We start from the raw sequence: 23,407 nt of genomic DNA on the forward strand, positions 1-23,407 counted from the left end.
GCAAATTTTATATTGCCTTGTATTTTTATTTCTTAGGAGCATAAAATTGTGAGGTGTGATTAAAAAAAACGTAGTTAGTGGAGACAGCTCGCCTGTTCAAAACTTGGCAACTCACCTCTGAATAACTAAGAGACTTGAAGGTATTTGCAATCCACTCTATATTAGCTGTTCCATCTGGTAATCTATTGAATGTTGTACCGGCTTCCCAAGGTCCTTTCTGGTAGTACTGTTTCTATCCCTTGTGTGCTCAGTTTTCATTTCTTTGTGTAGATGTGTCCTTTTATTGTCAATCCAAGAACAGTTTGTAAACCAATCCTACTTTCTGTCTTTATAGTTGTTCTGTCTTTCAGCTTAGTTAGAATGTGAAGGGGTTGGTAGGAATATAACTTATGTTCTTATAATGCAAGTTTTGATTGACAGCAACAGTTTCTCTGCATTTATATATTTAAAAAGCAAGCCAGATTGCTTCTCTTTCTCCTCCTCCCCAAGCATCCTGACGTGCTTCCAGCTATATCAGTTGTCACTTGCCTATTATGTTACTATGAACCAACTAGCTCCCTAGCTAGCTAGCTCTCAGCTAGCTCCCTTGAGCAACGAACTGCTTATGCAGTGATAATTTTCTTATGAGAACAGTGAAGAAGAGGATTGACATAGAAGAACACAGACCAGTTTCTGTGTGAGAGGATCATTCTGAAGCTAAAAATCCTACCCTTCATGGAAATCAATAAGCAATCTTCCATGAGCCCCTCTCCCCCCATCGCATTGCTTTCAGAAATAAGCCACAAGCAAATGCACAAGAGAACAGGTTTGGATTGCGTTGGCTCTCTATTTTCTGGTGACTTCTCCACCTCTGCTTCACCTGAGAGTTTCCCATGCAAGCCCCGTGGGAGTGCTGTAAAAGGCAATCTAAAAAAAAAATAATGGCTATTGCTTTGAAAGACAAGATCTGGCACATTTTGAGAGCAAGGTTTATCCCTAAGTGGACAGGGGCACAGCAGCTATTGTGCGCCCCAGGGAAGCACTTGTCTGATCACCAGGTGAAAGAGAAGTGATTGCATCCCTGATCTGGATAGACCAGGCAAGCCTGATCTTCTTAGATCTCGGAAGTTAAGCAGCGTCAGTTCTGGCAAGGTACTTGGATGGGCGACCTCCTTGGAATACCAGAACTGAGAGACCAGCGGCAGGCTTTATTCAACCACCTCTCTGAATATCCTCCTTGCCCCCCCCCCCCGTAGGGGTCAGTCACCAGAGGTCACTATGACTTCTAGGTATGTGCATATGTGTGCACACATAAAAAAGAAAGAGAAGTGATTGCAGTCAAATAGCATCCATCAAGGATGGTTAGGAGAGGCAAAATGGACTGCTATGAATGAATCAAGCAGGAAAGGAATGAGAGCTCAGTATGCTGTTGGGTTGGCTAGAAGCACTAAGGGATGCAACGGTTTACAAGTACAAAGGTGCTCTTTCTCTTTTCCCAAATTCCTCAGAAAATCTTGGAGGGCTGTTCAGGCAGAGGCCAACCAAAGGACCATAGGGCATTTAGTATACTAACATCTGCTGCTTGTAGCCTAAACACCTCCAGACCTAGGAACTGCTTCTACCATAAGTACCTAGTTTGCATTGTCCTCTCCTTCCATGGGTAGAGGGTGAAGTCCATAGGTTTGTACTTACACAGTGATAAATATGAAAAGTTCTTTAACTAGGTATTTTAAAGCGCTACGTTTGAGTATTTTCTATTTGAGAAAACAGTGTTAAGGAAGTAGGTGTCTTCTCATTTGTAGGTTTTCTTTAAAAAGACAAAAACTACTGTGTGAAGTGATAGCAGGATTTGCTGAGTATGTAGGCCACTATTGTATTAGACTTACATAACAATGTTTGAGTGGTGGAAACTGATGAAAACACTGGGACATTCAGAGTCCCTTAACAGATTATAGCCTGCCACAATGAAGACAGCTCAAGCTTTTCAGCGAATGTGGTTGCATGCAGTGAAAAAGTTAAGGATTTTAAAATGGCACGTGAGTTATTTTTTTTTAAAAAAAAATTATATTAGCTGTCTCCTCCCCATTCCTCCCTTTTTAAAACTGGAGGTTCTGAATCTTGTATGGTTAATGTGAATATGCAATCATTTATTGTAGTCTAAAATAGCTCAAAGTCAAGCTGTTTATGGGGAAAGTATTAGAGTGCCTCAAATACCAGTGGCACTTGAATTCTGAAATTGCTGTTCTGATCACAATTAATGAGCAGAAAAATCTATGCAAAATTCTGCTTGGAAATATTGCTTTAAAAGATTTTATTTTAAGTTGCTTGCTTTGATTATAGCCCACTTTTTTCACTGAGACTGAAAACATAAAACATCCAATAGACAATGCAGTAGGCCTAGGATTGCAGAATTAGAAAACAGTGCACCTAAAAAAAAAGCTGTCTAAGGTGTGAGAAAGTGGGTTACGGTTACAAAGCTAGGAGACAAATCAGTGAAAGCAATAGGCGTTTAATACAGGCCTGGTAAAATTGTTAAACAAGGTATTAGCAAATTTTTCACCACTTGTTTAATTTTTGTTGCAGTGTGATAACTGTTCCTTTTACAGATGAATGTATTTTTCATACAATAAGGCATTAACAATTCTCAGCAATTAGTGGTTTTCTTAAAGCAGGAACAGTGCATACAAAAAAAGCCTTTGTTTTGCTGCTTTCTAATATAATTGGAATGGTGTGCTGTGATGGAGGATGTATTCTCTACCCTGTTACAGTCAGGAGTCTTCAGGCACTTATTTATAACATCTGTGATATTACCCTGCCCCCCAAGTTCATTCTGGTCCTTTCCATTAATCTGTCAGCATTGGTTAGTATCTCTGCAACAGTAAACAGCTGTAAATTTTATAATGTTAAAGAGATTATGAGTTAGAGATTTAGGGCAGCACAGATGGCTTTTGTGCCTGGTGAACTCCCAAGGTGATCAGTATTTTGTCTGTGCTACATTTGCTAGTCTCCAGAATGTAACTTCATGAGCTGGTTCCACTTAATTTGAAGATTCCATTGTGCAAAAGCCATATAAACAGAAAACTCATTTACTTTCTTAGCAGTTTGATTTATTTTATTCTGGGAAACTCTTTTCTGCTTTATGTATTAGGGTTACAACTCAGCTTCTTCTTTTTTTCTCCAATTGGGGAAAATTGTAGTACTATCCAACATGAAAAATAATTTAAAGCTTAGTAAGAAACTTCATGTTAGTAGAAATATGTTAATTGTTATTGGCATTTTTTCCTGTACAATGAAGTAACAATAAGCTGTGGTGCTTATTACAGTGACTTATCCTCACCCCATTGAGAATGCCATGGCAACAGCCCCTCATTCCTGGTGGTCTCTTCCTTTTCCCTCCAAACCAGGCCACACAGCAGACATACACGTGGGCCAGCTGCTCAAGACCCCATAGGAAGAGCAGGTGCTCCAACATCTTGAGAGAAGTGGAAGGGGACATCTGTTAAGGTTGCCAGCTGTCAGAAGCCCAAATGTCCCCTTCCGCCTCTCTCAAGATGTTGGGGATGTTTTCATTCAACTCTCTGGATAATTGTTTTTTCTGAACTGCTGAAGTGGATAGTAGTCGGACAGTTCCTGGTGATGTTGAATGGAAACAATGTATGTGGTACCTTTTCAATTTGATGTCAGGCCTGAGGTGGGGACTGAAAGTGCCTTGCTTGCTCTGGTGGGTGGCAAATGCCTGAAAGCAGGAGAGAGAGAGAGATAAAAAGGAGAGTTATCCTGTAACTTCTCTTGGTCATGTCAGTGTTGTTCTTTGCATTTGACCATAGTATCCACATGGACTATCTTTTGGGGTATGGGTACCATTTCAGAGTGGTTCTGTTTTTGTTCTAGAGGATACATTGTGGGCAGTTTTGTCAGTACAATTGTTTCTCCATGTGGAGCGGTTCTGGTTGATATTTGTGTGTCATGCTTCTTCACATCTGCATGAAATTCTCTTTAGAAGATCATTAAGGAGTTCAGTCAATATTATGATTATACAGAGCTTGTTTCTCACAAAACTCAGCCAAGGCAGAGGTGTTCTGGAACATATGTCTGGGATCTATGCTGGACTAGATAAGAGTGTATTTAGGATCTATCAAAAACAATAGAAAAGGTTGGGGAAATATATGTGTCACCTAAGTTTTAGTTTGGGTCCTCATGTCTCTGATATGGCTACATTTTTTCAAAGGGGTCTGCAAGGTGTCATCTCCAGCTTGACAGTTTAGGATAAACTGGTATTGAGCATTATATACTTCATATTTGCAAAACAGAGATTGCATACTGTTGCTACTGAGGTCGGTTCCTACCATTGTAACTTGTATTGTAGTCACAAATGTTTGAGGAAGTGGGGTGAATTTATACTGTGCTAGATTTCCTTTAAGTCTATGTTTATAAACTGCCTCAAGTTCTCCTGTTAAATTTTGTACTTTAACATTGATGGTTAAAGCAGTGCTATGGGATTCCTGACAAATATTCCAACTGTTTGATACAGATTTTGAAATGGTTCTGGGTTTTTTGGGGGGGTTTTTTGGATTTAGTGAGATTTTTCTCTTGCGATGTTTGATTGATGAATGTATATTTTTAAAAATTGTATAACAGGCCCCAGGCATGGAAGAGCTGATATGGGAGCAGTACACAGTGACTTTACAAAAGGTGAGAAGCTGTTTCTATTCCCAGTTTTCAAACAGATTTGTGAGGTCTCTGTGTGTTTATGTATTATTTGATGTTTTGTAGACAAACATGTCAAGAGCCCCATGGTGCAGAGTGGTAAAGCTGCAGTACTGCGGTCGGAGCCCTCTGTTCACGACCTGTTCTATCCCAGCGGAAGCTGGTTCAGGTAGCCAGTTCCAGGTTGACTCAGCCTTCCGAGGTTGGTAAAATGAGTACCCAGCTTGCTGGGGGGAAAGTGTAGATGACTGGGGAAGGCAATGGCAAACCACCCCGTAAAAAGTCTGCCATGAAAACATTGTGAAAGCAACGTCACCTCAGAGTCAAAAATAACTGGTACTTGCACAGGGGACTACCTTTAGCTTTTTTTAGACAAACATGTTATATTGAGCACATTCATATATTTGGTGACTTGGAATTGCTAAAAACGAAACAGAAATCTTGAAAGCGTATAATTTTAAATGCTTAAATGTTCTGATTCAGAACTTTGTGAATATCTTGTAATGGAAAATGAATTTTATATCAACCAAGCAGAACTATAAAAATATTTCAAATTCTAAAGCCAATATAAAAGAAAAAGTAGAATGCACACCTGGATGGGGTGAAGGTCAAACTCCTCATGTGCAGACATTAAAAATACTACATTTTCCCTGTTCTACCTTTTTGCTACTGGGTAAGAGAATGTGTAAAGAAAACTTAGGGTTGTATCCAATTTTCCCTCTAAGCTGCAGAGTCTTGTGAGTAAAAAGTCTGCTTTGTGAGCAACTGGCATTAAAGTTGTGAGCTACTGCATAAATTATTGTTCCCTGGGGTCATCCTTCCTGAGCTAAGATAAAAATGTGTGAGCTAGAGGCTAAAAATCTGTGAGCTAGCTCACACTAACTCAGCTTAGAGGGAATACTAGTTGTATCCAAACTATCATGAGGGTAGCTCTGCTTGTGGAACAGAACTTCCCTGCCTCTCACCTCCTTCTGGATTCCATTGTACCTGATGTAACCAGGGCTGACTCACCCACTGGGCAAATTAGGCATTTGCTTAGGGCGCCTGGAGGGAAGGTGCAAAAATGGGCTGCCCCCTCCCAGTACCCCAGACAAATGCCTAATCCCCCCTGCCCCGCATGCTCAGAGGAGTGACGGCAGCCTCCCCCTCCCCCGCTTCATTGTGGGCATTTCAGTAAAGCGTTCTCTCAAGAGAGCACATGACAACAAGGCTTCGCTCCCCCAAGGGAGGGTGTAGCAAAGCCTCGTCACTGTGTGCGCTCTTCAGAGAATGCTTTAATTAAAAGCCCGCATTGAAGCGGGTAAGAGGGAGGCTGGTGTCACTCCTCTGAGTGCGCTGGAGGGAACAGGGGTTGTGCCACAAATAAGAGAAGAGGGGAGGGGGTGCGAGCAGAGGGAAGGGCAGTGTGGTGCAGCGCTGTAGGGTGGCACCACAGAGGGCAAGTCTGCCTGGGGCACTTTGCACCCTAGCGCCAGCCCTGCCTGTAACACTACTCCCAGGAGTCATGGCATTTCCAGGAACAATACCAGGTGTGATTTTGGGGCTGGCAGTGGGAGGGGAGGTCTGCAAAAATTACTCCACCCCATCCTCTGGTGGCAAAAGTATTCTTCTGGTGATTGAAAACAAGTTTTAAATTTAACCTGCTTACTCCATCATATCCCAGGCATAGACTCAACAAAATACAGTTTTCCCCCTTTATATTTTTTGCCATCAAATCACAGTCAGCTTATGGTGACCCTGTAGGGTTTTCAGTGCAAAGGACTTTCAGAGGTGGTTTGCCATTGCCTGGCTTTGCATAGGAACCCTAGTATTCCTTGGTGGTCTCTCATCCAAATCAGCCAACTCTGCACAGCTTCTGAAATCTGATGATCAAGCTAGCCTGGGCTATCCAGTATATCTGCATAAAGATTACTCACTGGGGATATAAGTGCAAGTTGCACCCAAGGTTTAAGACTTGCTGAGTGTGTAGGAAGGTGAAGACTTGATTATCATCTTTCCCTCCCCATCTTGAAATAGCAAGAGAGAAGGTAATAACTGGCTTGGAGTACTGAGTCCTGGTAAAGGGTAATTGTACAAAAGTTTTCATTGTATTGAGGGTTGTGAGTAGATGGACACTAAGAAGCAATTTACCATGACGTGGCTAGCCCAGTTTTGGAAGATGATCAGGTTTGGTCCTGGTTAATATTTGGATTAGATGTCACCAAGGAAGTCTAGGGTTGCTATGCAGAGCTAGGCAATGGGAAGCCACCTCTGAATGTCTCTTGCTGTGAAAAGCCTACAGTTAGCTGTGACTTGATGGCACTTTCCACCACCAAGAAATCAATTCATCTTCAGTTTTTAAACATAGGTTTTTAAAGGAATAGGAGGATTTAATTAATCAGCCCATCCCAGCTAGTGCCAAGCTCTGGGCGATTTATTTCACTAACACAATACAAAGTTAAAACAATTAAGGCAATATAGATAAGAACATTTTATAAACTCCCATAGTGCCCTGCTAACTTCTTCAATTCCAGACTATGGGTGTTATATGGAGGGAACTATGGGGGAATAATGAGAGCTTCATTACTAGAAAGCAGCTGTAGTACTGTCACTTGTGAATATGCATTTAAATGTTAGAGTCTCTTTGTGTTGCTTATCATTCACAAAATGTTTCTGTTTCTGCTGCAGTTTTGCTATTACCAGGGTCCATTTTTATGTTGTTTTTTTACTCTATGGGTCCTGACTTCATGGGGAAGGATCATCTTACACATCTTAAACAATTAAGGATTGTTCCTTGAGATATTGACATGATCTTGGTAGTTGACCAATTTTAAATTCTATTGTAGTGGTTAGCTAAGAATTTTTGTGTGTTTTCTGGAATTTTGTTTTAAGGACTCAAAACGAGGATTTGGGATTGCAGTGTCTGGTGGCCGAGATAACCCTCATTTTGAAAATGGTGAAACCTCCATAGTTGTTTCAGATGTTCTTGCAGGTGGTCCAGCTGATGGGTTACTTCAGTAAGTATGGCTGCTTATATCAGTAATGCCTGCCTTTCTTTTGCCTTGATTTTTCCTTCCAAAGGGCAAGTGCTTCTAAATGTTGCCTTTCTTGAAAGCTCAGATGTAACCCAAACTAACATAGTTATTTGATCTGGCCATCTCTATTTGAAAAACTTGTACACTCTAGTTGTCCTCTTACTTTGGCACCTAGTCTAATAGCTGGAGCACAGAACTGAAACTGCATTTCCCACTCAGCAATGGAGTGCTTTGTGCTCCTGTTTCTGAAGGGAAAAGGTACAGGACAATCCCAGGCAGACAAGGTATAACTGTTCATGTGGATTACAGAACCCACTTCATATATCCAGTCACTGCAAGCCACATGCACCTTGAGCAGGTAACAGTAATTTAAACTGGTTTCTTAATGCTGGGTTAGCCACTGACAATGACATCCCTTGTTTGAGTAACTCTCAGCTTGACTCTTGGGGATTAGTAAGTAAAAGCTTCTGTTCCATTCTGTTGTTTGTCACTAGTTGTAACGCTTCGTATGTCAGGACTGTTCAACAATCCCAATGAAATGAAACATTTGATTAGTGTTTTTTCATTAGTTTGTCTTCAGTCATACAGGTAACATAGTGAATGTGATCAAGTTCTGGAAAGGTGCTATGATGAACAAAAATAGGAAAGTATCCATGGTTTTTGGGTTGCTTTACAAAGCTTGCTTTTGCTCAAATCATTACACTGTTATTTTTGTATTTAACAAGAGTTTAATGGGTTATCTCTGGTTATCTCCAGTTTTTACACAAGATATCCCTTTTATTATTGCTTTTAAAAAGAAATAATCTAAAAAGCCCTACTGCTTGTTCTAGTTCCATGTTGGGTGCAGACCTGTATGCTGAGCCAAGAGGAAATATGGGATATAGATATTTTAATAATAAATAAATGTGCCTGGATCACTGCAAAGTATAAGAGTCTGTTTTCCCCTTACTCTCTGGCACTTGTGTACAATGTCCATCAGCCAGTCCATTACAGGAAAGCCATTCATCCCTCCCACAGTGTTCCCTCTAAACTGAGTTAATGTGAGCTAGCTCACAGTTTTTTAGTCTCCTGCTTGAACATTTTTGTCTTAGTTCAGGAAGGATGGCATCAGAGCAAACTAATAGAAGCCAAATTGCTTGCTTACAATTTTAATGCCAGTAGCTCACAAAGTAGAATTTTTGCTCACAAGACTCCACAGCTTAGAGGGAGCATTGCACCCCTGCTGTTTCCTAAATGAAGAAGGGGGTGAACAGGAATATGGGAAGCATGCACAGACCTTCCATTCCAAATAATGACCTAGCTCCACATGAGTATGGGGGGGTGGGAAGTGAGTGTGTGTGCAGGTAAGTGTAAGTTGACCAGATCTCTCTTAAGCTGGGGGGTGGGGTGGGATACTTTCCCTGCTTAGGCACTGCATTCATGGAAGGATTGACTCAAGACAAGTAGTTTAAACCAAACTTAGATGTCAATTTTAAAAATAGTCTCATCTAATCTACAGTGCACTTCTGTTTCCAGAGAAAATGACAGAGTGGTTATGGTTAATGGGACACTGATGGAAAATGTGCCCCATTCTTTTGCTGTGCAGCAGTTACGGAAAAGTGGGAAAACGGCTGTCATTGTAAGTTAATTATTACTTGTATTTGGGAGACTTGGGAGGGTGACAGCTGTGTTAAATTCATGGAACCATTTAATCTTTTGTCAGAGAAGGGAGTTTCTATTCATGGAGTATATGAAGGATCTGGATCAAATCTGGATCAAATCTGGATCAAATGCTATTCAAATCAGGAGGAGGCGGTTGTGTCTTTTCCATTAACCTGAATTTTAATTTTTATTGCATCTAATCATGAAGCTTTTTTTTCCTTTATACAATGATGTATTTCAACCTGAAGTACAAATATGTACGGAAGAGTGGAAGGAACACCTCCTTCTTGATTAAAACAACAGTAGGGAAAGTCCTTCATTTAGTGACAGAGCACAAGCTTTATGTGCAGACAATCTCAGGTTCAACCCTGGCATCTTCAGCATGGCTAAGTGGTTAGAATATTAGATTAGGAGATGCAGGATCCAGGTTTGAATCCTCACTTTGCCAAGGAAGCTTGCTACGGCCAGTCATATGCTTTCAACCTAATCTACTTTGCAAGTTGTCAGGATAATTAATTGGAGGACAGCAGACTGTTGTAAGCTACTTTGCATCCCCATTTGGAGAGAAAAGTGTGGTATAATAAATAAACAAGAAGCATTTCGGGGAACATGGCTGAAGGTTCTCTGAGACTTGGAAGCCTGAAGTATTTCCTTGCAATCCCAATTTTGTCTAATAAAGCAGATAATTTTACTTATTTTATTATGAGTTGTTCTTAAGGATCAACAAAAGAACTATTGGTGTTTGTTGAACTGCTTATATGAGGGGGTTTCTACACTTCAGGAAAGCATCCTGACCTAGATATTACTTTAGAGTAGGAAGGAGAAGCTGTCCAACCAGTTGGTCCAACAGCCTTGCAGAAGTCACCCACTGAAGAGATTTCCTTGTGAAAAGAGCCAATATTCTGGGTAACTTTGTCTAATCTGACTGTTATATTTATTTGGGGAAGATGCACTATGTATGGCTTTAAAAGATTTTTTCTTTCTGTGGTTAAGGCAATGAAAAACGCAAGTAATGTAGCATTTAAACACTTTAAAGGAGTCTGGTATATGCAAAGTAAAATTTTAATCCTAGAAGAACAAATATCCTCTGGAGTAGTTTACTTATATCACTTGAAATGATATAAGAAAAGGGGCAGGGGGGGAGGTTTTCTCCAACCTGATTTATATGTAATAGTGTTTACAAAAAGTGTTTATAGCTGATGCCTTGTTTACAAGGGGCTTTGCTGCATTTACAGATGTGCCCATATATCTGCAATATTAATGGGCCACAGTCTGTGTTTCAGGTGCTGTCTATACAGCCAGATGCATGCCTAATTGAGTAAAAACTATGCAGTGTTGCATTTATATTGGCGTTCACTAGCATTCTTTTAGCTAAATATAAAAAGAAACACTTTAAAACTGCAAAACTGTTCTTAAATTCTGTGAATAGGTAGTGAAAAGGCCTCGAAAAGTTCAGCTCCCAGCTGTTAGAAGGAGCCCTTCTCTTGATTATGACTACAGAGCCTTTGAGGTCACGGATGACCATGCAGAATTTGATGGCAGAAGCACTCGGAGTGGCTATACCGAAAGGAGCTGGCATAGTGGAAATGGAGGCCGCAGCCAGAGCTGGGGAAACAGCCTAGATAAAGGCTACAGAATTGACCCAAGTAGGGGGCGCAACCATAGCCGAGAGCGCAGCTACAGCCGGGACCGAAGTCGGGGCCGGAGTGTGGACAGAGAGAGAAGCTTAGATCGTGAATACCAAAGACCCCGAAGCAGGGGCCGGAGTTTTGACAGAGATGACATGTATGAACATGGCTATGGTGATAGTAGGAGTCCACCAAGAGATAATAGCTGGAGACGTCGTCCTGATCCTCAGTACAAGAAGGAAGTGAGGAGTGGTAGCAGAGATCGGCTAAATTCCCGCAGCCCTTCACTTGAATTGCAACATCAGTATGATTATGATGGACAACAGGATCCAAGTGGGCCAGTTAATGTTCTCCTCACAAAAAGTAGATCAAATGAAGGTAAGTGTAATGGACTGATGTAAGTTGCAGAATTTATCCTATGTAATCGGGAAGAGGGTCAAATTATTTTTGATATAGATGAAAATCGACATGCAGGACACCAAAGCCACATCCATATTGCCAATATGTTTTGAAAACTAGAAATTGGCTAGAATGGCTAGAAATTTGAGTTTACTTCAAGTCCAAGCAAGGAAAAATGAGCCCCTTCAATAAAATGTTTGGAAGTCTCTGAGACTTCTTGGACTTTTGCCTGAGAAAGCATTCTCTATAAAGTCATCTGTTTAATCTGTAGGACACTACAAAACTTTCTCTCCCTCTTTCCCCTTACAGAATATGGTCTCCGGCTTGGGAGTCAGATTTTCATCAAAGAAATGACCAGTACAGGCCTAGCAACAAAAGATGGCAATTTGCATGAAGGGGACATTATTCTAAAAGTATGTTGCATGGGCCTTTTATTCTGTATAATTATAGTAAACTGTATTTTTACTGTTTGCAAACTGTGTGTTTGCAGACATTGAATGAAGACACAATGCTAAAGTGGTTTGTTGGGGGTATTTCTTTACCAATTCAGATCAACGGTACAGTGACAGAAAATATGTCGTTATCTGATGCAAGGAAACTCATTGAGAAATCCAGAGGAAAACTCCAGTTGGTTGTCATGCGGGACAGAAAACAAACCCTGATCAACATTCCCTCAATGCATGACAGTGAATCAGAAATGGAAGGTGAGAGGTTGAAATTGTAACCTTTTGTGAGTTTATACTTGTATTTTTTATTGATATGGCTTTAAATATTTTTTTAAATAATTGTTTTATTTATATTATAAACCTTGAGTTCCACAAGGGAGAAAGGTGGCTGATACATGATTTAAATTAATAAGTACAAAATAAAGCAGAACATAAGTTATATTTCTCCTAGTGTAAGAAGAATGTCATAGAATGTCATCTTTAGTGAGGCAACCTGCACAAGCTCAGAAACACTCTTCTTTTCAGTATGGAAAACAGAGGAGGATAAAAATCTTAAGCTAATGAATGATGAAGAGAAGAGACCTGGTATAAAGAGCAGGTTGCACTGCTGAGACTTAGCTCAGATTGGACTCTGGGCAGAGAATCACCCACGTACCTTGCCTACAAACTCTGGTTAGGTATCAGATAAACATTAGAAGCCTGAAAATGCACTGGTTTTGCCTGTAAGTTTTCAGCCTGTGAACTATTGTTACATGCTTTAAGTTGTTCATTGCTTTTTGACAACCTTAAGTAGAAAGTGTCTGTGTCTTTAGTGAAAATTTATTTTGCTGTGTGTTCATCAATTAGGTAAGCAATGCATTATCTTCATGTATGACAAGTTTTGCTCACAAAATGGCAGCAATGACAGACAGTTCCAAACAATGCCATTAATTTGTGGGTGGGGGGAGAAAATGGGCGAGTATGTCCAGTTCACTAGCAGATTTACTTTCATATTGTACATTGAGTGCCGATAGTTTAAACTGAAATCCTGGTGTCCTTCAATCCAGTTTTGGCCTTGACATAAAACAAGGAACTCATAGCAACTCTCTATACCAGATCAGAGTAATGGCCTGATGTATATTTTACTGGTATTGGCATGAGAGCTGTTGCCATGGGATTGCTGACACATTGCTCTAGTAATGTTTTAGGGAAGCTGATTATATGGCCTAGGAGCAGCAATGTGATTCTTTTCTATATCATTTTATCCCTGCTGTAAAGGCAGCTATGCCTGAATGGCTTCCTTGCTGCTGGTGGCATTGTATGCAGAGCAGAGGATCTCCAGCAGGTAGCTCATGAGCTACTGGTTGCTTGCCGGCTGCTGCAGAGTAGCTCATGTGTCTCCTAGAAGACCCAGGAAACATACAGGAATATAAACTTTTTAAAATAGGATTTTTCTGTCCGGTGCTTATCTGAGAAATCTTCCTTGTCTGTGTTTTGTTTCCAGCTCAGGATATTTTTCGTTACTCATATGCTCTCATTAAAAACAGGGGGGGGGGGTGTAACTCTGGGCCAGAGTTTTGCTGGCTGAATTGTGGGATAGTGTTTAGTTCACTGGGAAAGGCTTTGGATTTTCTTTGTGGAAAATCTGTGGAATCCCTGCTCTTGAGTAAAGGACTGTTATGTGAAAGTTGGTGCATACTTTTGCCGGTCAAGCAGGATGGGACTAAACCATCTAAAATTAATTTTTTGAGTAGGAATTTTCCCTAGTTTTACCTTGGTCTAATATCACTGTGTGGTTGTTTGTTTCTTAAATGTTTGTTGTGATAAATTAATATCCAAATTATAGGCTTACAGTTTACCCAGAATTTATAGTGTGTTCTTTCAACAGACATTTCAGAAATTGAGTCAAACCGGTCTTGCTCTCCTCAGGAAGACAGAAGACTCCATCATTCAGATGTAGACTCTCATTCTTCCAATGAAAAGCTAAGGGAGAAACTAAGGTAGGGTCTATAGACATTTTCAAATAGTTACTTTTGTTAATCAGTCTTCAACTTCTTATTAACTACATTAATTTTGTTTTAAGTTCAAAAGAAGACCCAACCAATAGATTGTCCAAAATGGGAGCCATGCCTACACCTTTTAAGTCAACTAGTGATCTCACAGCAACTGTAAACCCAGGCACAAATCATGAACCAAAGTACCACGATGAGCCACCAGGTCAGTGCCAGATTTCTGTTATTGAGATACGTTGATTGCAATGTGCAAAAAAGCCCTGCTTGAATTAATACATAATTATGAAAATGGTATTTGGTCAGAGGGTAATGGGATAAGTTTCAGTGAGTAAATTTTGCAATCATTTCTTCATGCTGTCATTCCAATTCTCTTCTTTAGTGTTAAACTTTATCCCCCTGAGCGTCTTCCATAGATCAGAGACAAAGCTGTATGTCTTCTCTGCTACAGCAGCTGCATGCCAAATTATCTTTCCAGCTGCCTGTTAGAAATGGATGAAGTTAAGATACTTTTTTTTCAGTAGAGGACTAACTATGAATCTTAATAATTCAAAACTGAAAGTGAACAGGGTGGGAGATGGCCAAAAAACATTGATGGGTGTTAAATGCAAGAACAAGGGCTAAGAACAGAAAGTATCACGTAGAACAAAAATGAATGTTACCCCCTCACACATACACACAAAGAGTCCCCAAATACTCTTTGTTCTACTAGAATTAATAATAGCAAGATGAATAGGTATGAAAGACTTTTAATGCCTTGTACCTGAATAGGTTGATCAGCCTTTTAGATGTTGTTAGTGATAATACAGATATATCAAAGGAAGGGAGACTCATAAATAAAGGGGATTATATAGTTAGAAGATATTGGGAAGTGCTTTAAATTACTTTGACATTCATAGCACATCTATTTCTCATTTATGAACATATAAGTGATGACTGTATATAAAATGTAGGCTAATTCTGTGATTTGTTTTTTATACAGTTCAACCCAAACCAGCCCCAAGAACATTTCTTCAGCCCAGTCCTGAAGATCTGGCAATATTTGGGTATGAGTTTTTTTAAACTGCCTTCACTCATTGTTCTTCCACAGCTCCAAATAATAGTAAGCAGCTAGATGTTTATATAAAATGAGGTAGGAGACATTATTTGGAATGAAACTTGCTTAAGAACATCTGTGGTAAGTGTACATAGGTTTTAAGGTACCATGCTTGTTGCCTTACCATGGGCAAGAAATTAAACTGTCCCATGTCTTGTATGGTTTAAATATATGGCCCTCCCCATCTCAAAATTACTCTGATTAGCATAATATCTGCACCAATATTGATCCTATCCCAAAGTTAGCCCAAATCACAGCTGACAAACTGATTACCAACTCTAGTTGCAAATATTAGTGTGATACTATCCTTGGTTGGTGGAAACACTGGTGCAGAAGTAACACTAACCTTAGCTCTGGAAGGGAGGTGGGAAACATAACCTACAGGGGGTTCCAGGTCTCCTAAATATTCATAAAAGATAAGGCAGCTTACATGGTCACCAGGCTATAGTTAACTTTCTGTTAGGGAAACTAGGAGTGCAGGAACCTCTTTTCATCCCCACTGAGTTCATTGGGGAGGGAGAGAAACTGGCAGGATTCCCAAAGCGAGAGAGAGAGAGTTATTTAAAAAAACCTCTCTTATTTATTGAACTTCAAACCCAAAATGTAAAACCTTCCAAACATATAAGAATATGGTATGCAGCATACAAACTTCAATCAGTCAATCAATCAACATTTTATTTATATCCCGCCCTCCCCGCCGAAGCAGGCTCAGGGCGGCTAACAACATCAAACTTGACTCATAATTCTTAATTCAGTACTTATGATTCAATGTACGGTATAGACACAGACAAATAAGGAATATATTCCAACTACTGAGTCAAGGCCCCTTGGCACTGATGAGCAACCCCCATTAGTAAACTAGAGATATATATCTTGGACCTATAGCTGCTAACATACCTACCGATGTACCTATCACATAGGACTTCTGTGGATGTTACACAAGACAAAGTAGAACTGACCCAATGAGCCGACCCAAATTCCTCTCCTTATTTCTATCTTGGGGGTCAGGAAGCTCTGAGAAGGTTAAGGAAGCCAGGCTCTGATACCCTTTCTATTTAAACTTCGATAGTGGCACCACTAACTCCTGGAATGTATAAACACTCTCTAAGGCAAAAATAAGCCCTCAGCAGCAGTGGAGTCCTGAAGCCTCATGGGAAACAGAACCAAAGATTCAACTATAAAGGCTAATTTGCCATAGAAATTAAAATAATAGGTTTAGCAGGGGACTGAGGCTCAGTCCAGACCCTAATTCTGCAACACTTTCCTAATTACAGGAGTGTTCCTAATTACAGTTGTGAAAGCATACAAGTGCAGTTTGTGATCCAGTCAGCTAATTCACAATTTCAGATTCCACTAAAGGATCATGTTGGAGAGAGGCTAGCATGAAATGGGCTCTGTTACCAAGGAGCTGGCATCCTTTTTCTTGATTGCAGCTGCAGCAATAGCCTATTTCCCTGTAGCTTTTCCCCCATTCATTTCTATACCTGCATGCATGATAGGAATCGATAATATGAACTGGCCTTTGGGATACAGAAGCTACCTAGCAGGAGTAAATGTAATGGAAAGTCCTATAATTGTCACAGTCACTTTACTAATTGGTTTCCCCATGATTAGGAATTGTAGAGTTGATTGAGATGCTGTTGCTCTCACACTGTGACTATCCCACTTTTGACACATGGAGTCATTATGTTGAAAGTGTTTCTGTGCACAAATCATTGCTGTGTGCAAATCACATGAAGTCATAATGTAGAAATGGTTTCTAGTCATATGATAACTGAACCCTTCCTAATGTCTCTCTTTAGCCCTGGTACAAAGATGGTGAAATTCAAGAAAGGAGACAGTGTGGGTATCCGATTGGCTGGTGGAAATGATGTAGGAATATTTGTTGCTGGAATTCAAGAAGGTACCTCAGCAGAACAGGAAGGCCTACAAGAAGGAGATCAGATTCTTAAGGTAAATGAACAGAAGTCAGTTTCTGTGACTGCAGAAACTGTAATACAATTTGAAAGAGAAATTGCTTTATTTTAATATTTATGACTATGAGAGTACTTTTAAGAATCTGTACAAGGAAATGTGATAGGAGTGGATCCAAGGCTTCTTTCAGCAGCACTTTCTTGCTATGTCTTCCATTAGGATAGCAAGATCTTTATCAGTTCAGTTGTGCACTCTTTCGGTAATTATCTTCCTTCAGAATAGCCTGTAATGCTGTGTATTTAGGAGTTTTTTTTAAGACTGAGGCTGAATATGGTAGGTAAAATTTTGCTGGCTGTTGGTGTTTGATTCTGGTTGGTAATATTTAATTCTTGGCATTTGTTCTGCTTGCATGATACCATGGATTTGTATCTCTTAAAAATGTGTCTTTTGCTCCAAGCAACGTTAGGACCTTTTCATGGGGGGAAAAGTGGAGGGGGGCATATATTTCACTAAACAAATAGCTTCCATAAGCAGAAAGAATTCATGGAAGCTGGTTGGGTTTTTTTTTTTTCATTTGCTTCGCCCAGAGCTTTTTCAAAATGCCCACTGCTGAGGGGTGGAAACTCTCCACTACTGTATGCTATGTAGCATGGACAGCTGTAGTATGAAGCGGGAAAGCAGCCAGAATCTTACTTAATATTGTGAGCTCTTTTTTGGGTGGGTGAATAACCACTTCTCAGGCATGATCCACAGAAGCTTGATTACAGCCCACTTTTAGAGTTTTGTAATGAGACCCCTCATATATAGATCGAATGTTAATTATCAACTAGGATAATATTAACCGTGCCATGGAATTATGAAACCAGGGAGAAAATGGCTGGTTTTGGCATACTGTGTGGCCATCTCTTCATTGTGGTTATCGCCAGTGCTTATAATACAGCCTTAAAGTATGGGATACTCCTACTCCAAAATCAGCAAACCCCCTGATTAGCCACATAGACTTCCTTGAGACAAAGAGCATCTTTGATCATTACCAGACATGCTAAGAGAGATGTAAATAACTTGTTCCTTATCCTCATCTCTGTCGTACTTTTTTGTAACATTTAAGGTGGCATCTAAATTCACACAGCAAGACTTAGGGTTGTTGTAAACAAAGTAGTTGTACAAAAACATGCTCTTATTTTTCCCTCACACCTATTTTCATTATTAGTTTATTGCATTTGGTGTGAATGGAGTTTATAAGATCTCTGCAGATTCCCCTCCCTGCTCCTTGAACTCCTCAGCAGGTATCAGATGCCCTTTAAATCTGTCTGTCTAATATCATGTGTTTTTTTCCGCATTCAAGAACATTCCCTTTCACTTTTTGGGCAAAGTCATTGAGAGGGTAGTGGCAGCACAGCTACAGGGGTTTTTGAATGACAGTTCAGCATTAGACCCATTTCAGTCTGGCTTCCGCCCGGGACATGGGATGGAGATGGTACTGGTTGCCCTCTTGGACAATCTTCTAAGACATCTGGATCAAGGTGGATCGGCAGTGTTGCTGTTATTAGATCTGTTGTCTGCCTTTGATACAGTCGACCACCAGCTGCTGTCGCACCGCCTTGCCAACATGGGGATTCAGGGGTTTGCCTTCCAGTGGCTTACCTCTTTTCTCCAAAGTTGAGGACAGAGGTTGACAGTGGGGGAGAAGTCATCTCAGAGACACCCACTAGTGTGTGGGGTGTCTCGGGGTGGTTCTCTCTCCAACTCTATTTAACATCTACATGCACCCCCTCACCCAGATTGTCCAGAGTTATGTGCTGAGATGTCACCAATATGCAGATGACACCCAGCTCTACCTCCTGATGTGTGGCCAGACTGACTGTGTCCCAGAAAATTTGGATTGGGCATTACAAGCCGCTGTGAAATGGCTCAGACAAAGTCAACTGAAATTGAATCCAGCAAAGATGGAGGTTCTGTACCTAAGCCAAGGCAGCCTGGGAAGAGAGATCCCTTTACCGACCTTCGATGGGGCACCTTTAGTGCAAGCTTCAAGGGTCAAGAGTCTAGGGGTTCTCTTGGAGCCTTCATTAACTATGGAGGCACAGGTGGCAACCACTGCCAGATCTGCATTCTATCATCTTAGGCAGATAAGACAGTTGACTCCATACCTGGAATACAGTGTCTTGGCTACAGTAATCCATGCAACGGTCACCTCGAGAATAGACTACTGTAACGCCCTCTACATGGGGCTGCCCTTGACTTGGACCTGGAAGCTGCAGCTGGTGCAGAATGCTGCGGCCAGGTTGGTATTGGAGCTGCCTTTATGGGTGCACATCCAACCTGCACTGGAGACGCTGCACTGGTTGCCTGTAGTGTTCTGAGCCTGTTTCAAAGTGCTGGTTATGACCTTTAAAGCCCTATATGACTTGGGACCTGTCTACCTTTGGGACCGCCTTTCCCCACATGAGCCCCAGAGAGCATTACGATCAAGCTCGTTAAATCTGCTAAAGATCCCTGGGCTAAAGGATGCCTGTTTGACCACTACAAGGGCAAGAGCCTTTTCCGTGGCTGCGCCTGCCCTCTAGACTGCCCTCCTTGAGGAGACTAGGGCCCTGCGGGATTTATCACAATTTCGCAGGGCCTGTAAGACATATCTGTTCAGGCAGGCTTTTAATAACTAAATGGAGATACTTTTAACATCTATGGGGGTGTACTATCTACCCCACAATATCATTGCAAATTAATTCAAAACAGAACGCCATCTGAACTGTATTTAAACTGTTTTAATATTTTAATAATGTTTTATTGTTATAATGTGAATCTGTCATCGAATTGTGACTGTTGTTAGCTGCCCTGAGCCCCGTTTGGGGAGGGCGGGATACAAGTGCAATAAATAAATAAATAAAGTTATTAATGCTAGATTCCTGCTGCTCTTTTTCTGCTAATTGTGGCTCTGCTTGTTAGCATTGACCTGGAGTAGATTTGGGAAGACTTCTGGAGAGCTGTTTAACTTCTGATCCTGTGTTGAGTGTAACTAGCTTTAAAAGCCTTTTACTAGAGCGATTTTATTATGCATCTAACCTGTTCCTAAGCATTTTTTTCATTGTGATATCTTCCAGGTTAGCTGGCCTCATTTTGGACTTTTAAAAAATTCTGGGTGAGTTGTAAGCCCATTCCTGTATGTGCTCTCCAGAATGAAAGAGGCTAGTCTCCTCCAAAGTAGCATAGCTTAGCTCTGGAACAAAAAAGGACATCTTATCACTGATGCTTGGATGTGAGACCCTGCTTTTCGGAAAAGTGTGGCAGCTAAACTTGGCATTTCCCAACCTTCAAGTAATTTGTACAGTGCTATTTTAAAGTCTGTGTTTGGCATAAAACTGAGCTTTCCATACCTTTTCTTTTTGACATCTTTACTAGAGGAATTCTTGCTCTCAAAACTTGTTTGGTTATTTTGCATCAGGTAAATAGTCAAGATTTCAGGGGTATTGTTCGAGAGGATGCTGTTTTGTACCTGCTGGAAATTCCCAAAGGTGATACAGTGACTATTCTGGCTCAAAGCAAATATGATGGTAAGCACTTGGCCTACAGTAAATTGCAAGTACACACTAGGGGTGTGCACACTGCATAAACTAAGCCTTAGTGGTATTTTGGGGGCATTATTTAAGCTGACTACAGATTCAGAGAATCTGATCAGCTATCAGTGTAGCTGAGCCAGAATAAAACCCTTTTTTTTTTTTGCTTCTATTTGGGTATATTCAGCTATACCAAAGAAGAGCCAACTCCAGCTGAGGCAGTGAGGAGCTCTCAGCTCCTGATGCCCTAGTTGATCCTCTCAAATCTGCATGCGGTGGTGAGAGACTTGCCCACTGCACACAGATCTCAGGGACAGCCATCTCCTGTGTTGTGGTTTAAACCACGCTGCAGGAGAAGCCCTCTCAGCCAGGTCTGCATACGACAGGGAGGTATCTCCCTGCTGCATGACCACACTGCAGAAGAAACTAAAAATCATCATTTTCCTTCTTGGTTCTGTTGGACCTGTTAAAAAATCCTGGATCTGTATACCATGCTGGTATTGGGATCCAGGATTTTTCAGAAATACCAAAAAAATGTAGGTCCAATAACCTGAATTGGGAAATGACAATTTTTTTTGGCACACCCCTAGTGCACACACACAAGTAAAACTAACTGCATATTTCCGCTGTATTTTTTTAAAAAAAAACCTCAGGCTGTCTTTCAGACTAGTAGACTGCAAGGAAAAGGATGAAGTAGATTCTAAATTCACTTATTTATCTGCATACAGCTAGCTTTATTAATTCCTTCCTCTTCTTCCTGTTGTTTTCAGTATCTGGCTTTTATGGAAGGTTAGGGTTTAGGAACAAAGTTGTTTTGTTAAATGAAAGTCAGTGGCAGGTTTCATTTGGTTCAGGTTTATATAATTTGTGCAGTTTTCTACTTACCCCAGACATTTTGTCCCCACTAATTTCCCACCACTTCCTTTTCTGTAGCCCTGGAGGTGAGTGAGAGGGTGTTGTGAGCCCCCTGTGGTTTTCTTAAGGCTTGTTGGCAGACCTGTTGCTTTAGACAGACTTAACTAGATGCAGTCTTTCCCCCTCCTTTCCAGTTTATAGAGACATAATGGCCTGTGGCAGAGGAGATTCTTTCTTCATAAGGACTCATTTTGAATGTGAGAAGGAAATGCCACAGAGCTTGGCATTCACCAGAGGGGAAGTGTTCAGAGTAGTTGATACTCTGTATGATGGAAAGCTGGGTCACTGGCTGGCTGTGAGAATTGAGAGTGAATTGGAAAAAGGCCTGATTCCAAATAAAAGCAGGTATGTTTATCTCCTGTAAAGTTAAAATGTCTTGAATTCCTCTCCCTAGCCCGTTTCCAACATTCTGTTCAATTCTTAGTGTGATCAAGAAAACAACCAAGGATGAGGGCAGGCAGAAAGAAGTTTGATTCTCGTTGGCAGGGGTCAAGAAACAGAGTTTGCACCTACCTGTGATAACACTTAATTTAATCTCTTTGGTGCTATATGAAAGAGTGATGATTTTTCTTCCTATAGGAAAAAGAAAAATATCATATTTGATGTTCTTTTGCAACAAGAACAAAGCCCGTCTTTCACCTGTAATAGTGGGGTGGCATGGCATGGCATGGCATGACCCACTGTGGATCCCACAAGACAGATGTAATAAGTCTGTTTGTCACACCACCACCATTCAAGATTCTTTCAGTCCTTCACACAAATGGGTATTTTAGTAGTCACAGTCACATTTAAAAATACTTTGTACTTTGCAGCCTTTAATCTCAGCCACCTTTAAGGTGCTTGACTTGGCTCAAACACACCTGCAGTTGTCTAGCCCAGAAAATAGTGAAATAAGTTTGTGTGTATGTGTTCTATTACTTAAATGAGCAGTCTTCTGGATCTGAAGCTTACCTAATGTGTGGTTATCCATAACTGTTTTCTTCTGATTGCCCCCCCCCCAAAAAAAAACCCTTCTCCCATAATATATTAGGAGGGGGAGCAAAATAAGAGTTGAATGGGACTGTTGGCCCTCACCCAGGATTATGGATTAGAAGCTCTGATGCAGTGTATTTTTTCTACCTATAAATTTCTATGCTATTTGGATTTTTTGCAAATGGATAAAATGCTGTCTTTTTCAGAGCTGAACAGATGGCCAGTGTTCAAAATGCACAGAGAGATGGCTCCAATGATAGGGCAGACTTTTGGCGAATGCGTGGTCAACGATCTGGAATGAAAAAGAATATGAAGAAGAGCCGTGAAGATTTGACAGCAATAGCGTCTGTTAGTACTAGGTTTCCAGCCTATGAGCGAGTTATGCTCCGAGAAGGTCAGTGAGTGGCAGTGTATAAGAATTCTTAACTGGTTTCTTCATTCATAAAAGCAGCTACTGCTTTTTTCTGGCAACTTGTTTAAGCCTAGCCGATCAGCTTTGACCCAAGGCAAGCGGTAAGTGGCAAAGTCTGTCCTCAGTTAAGACCATACTTTGACTTGTCTAAAAACATTTCAGTTGTACGTATGAATCTATTCAGAAGCCTTAAAAAAATCTTCAATGCAAATTCACATGGTGTACACCCACCCCCACCCCTTAACATATGTCATAGGCTGCTAAATAGTCTGAGGAACACTGAGTAGCATATTTGTTTACTGTGGAAAAATCTAATTATTTGTGTGTGTTCCTACAGTTAAGAGGAGGCAGAAAAAGTAATCTATGTGGTTGAGACATTGCATTTGTAATAAGTGAGTAATATGGGCTTGGTGTGTGTGGGCAGCTGCCCTCAATTAAACTGACTCATCACTATATCTAACTGTAGAGTGGGCAGTCACCAGGCCAGTAATAAATTTAAGTCTCCTGCAGTTAAGATAAAGGTTCCTGGTTAGAACTTCCCAGGAAAAAAATGACTTTTTAAATTTAACTAGAATAAGAAGAGCCGCACCAATGAAGCCAAGGAATGAGAAAACAAAACTGGTGCTGTGGAAATAAATTCCCATTGGGAACTTAGTTTTATAACTGTGAAAGGCTTTTTTTCCTTAGAGAACAAACCGTATACAGGTAGATCATGTGTATTTCAGGGATTTTAAATACTGAC

General features: G+C 40.7%; 1 protein-coding gene across 1 annotated transcript in view; it reads left to right on the forward strand.

The window, feature by feature from the left end:
• Positions 1–23,407, forward strand: part of TJP2 (tight junction protein 2) — a 52,593-nt gene that overhangs the window by 19,547 nt on the left and 9,639 nt on the right. The window contains exons 2-14 of the mRNA XM_060237442.1: positions 4,618–4,671; positions 7,558–7,682; positions 9,216–9,318; positions 10,771–11,347; positions 11,678–11,781; positions 11,919–12,072; positions 13,682–13,793; positions 13,877–14,010; positions 14,785–14,848; positions 16,701–16,851; positions 20,255–20,363; positions 21,416–21,626; positions 22,460–22,647. Of these exons, the coding sequence (XP_060093425.1) occupies positions 4,618–4,671; positions 7,558–7,682; positions 9,216–9,318; positions 10,771–11,347; positions 11,678–11,781; positions 11,919–12,072; positions 13,682–13,793; positions 13,877–14,010; positions 14,785–14,848; positions 16,701–16,851; positions 20,255–20,363; positions 21,416–21,626; positions 22,460–22,647 (2,086 nt within the window). The remainder of the gene's footprint in view (positions 1–4,617; positions 4,672–7,557; positions 7,683–9,215; positions 9,319–10,770; positions 11,348–11,677; positions 11,782–11,918; positions 12,073–13,681; positions 13,794–13,876; positions 14,011–14,784; positions 14,849–16,700; positions 16,852–20,254; positions 20,364–21,415; positions 21,627–22,459; positions 22,648–23,407) is intronic.

The sequence above is a fragment of the Heteronotia binoei genome, chromosome 4 (assembly GCF_032191835.1).
Source record: "Heteronotia binoei isolate CCM8104 ecotype False Entrance Well chromosome 4, APGP_CSIRO_Hbin_v1, whole genome shotgun sequence".
In the NCBI taxonomy this organism is placed as follows: domain Eukaryota; kingdom Metazoa; phylum Chordata; class Lepidosauria; order Squamata; family Gekkonidae; genus Heteronotia; species Heteronotia binoei.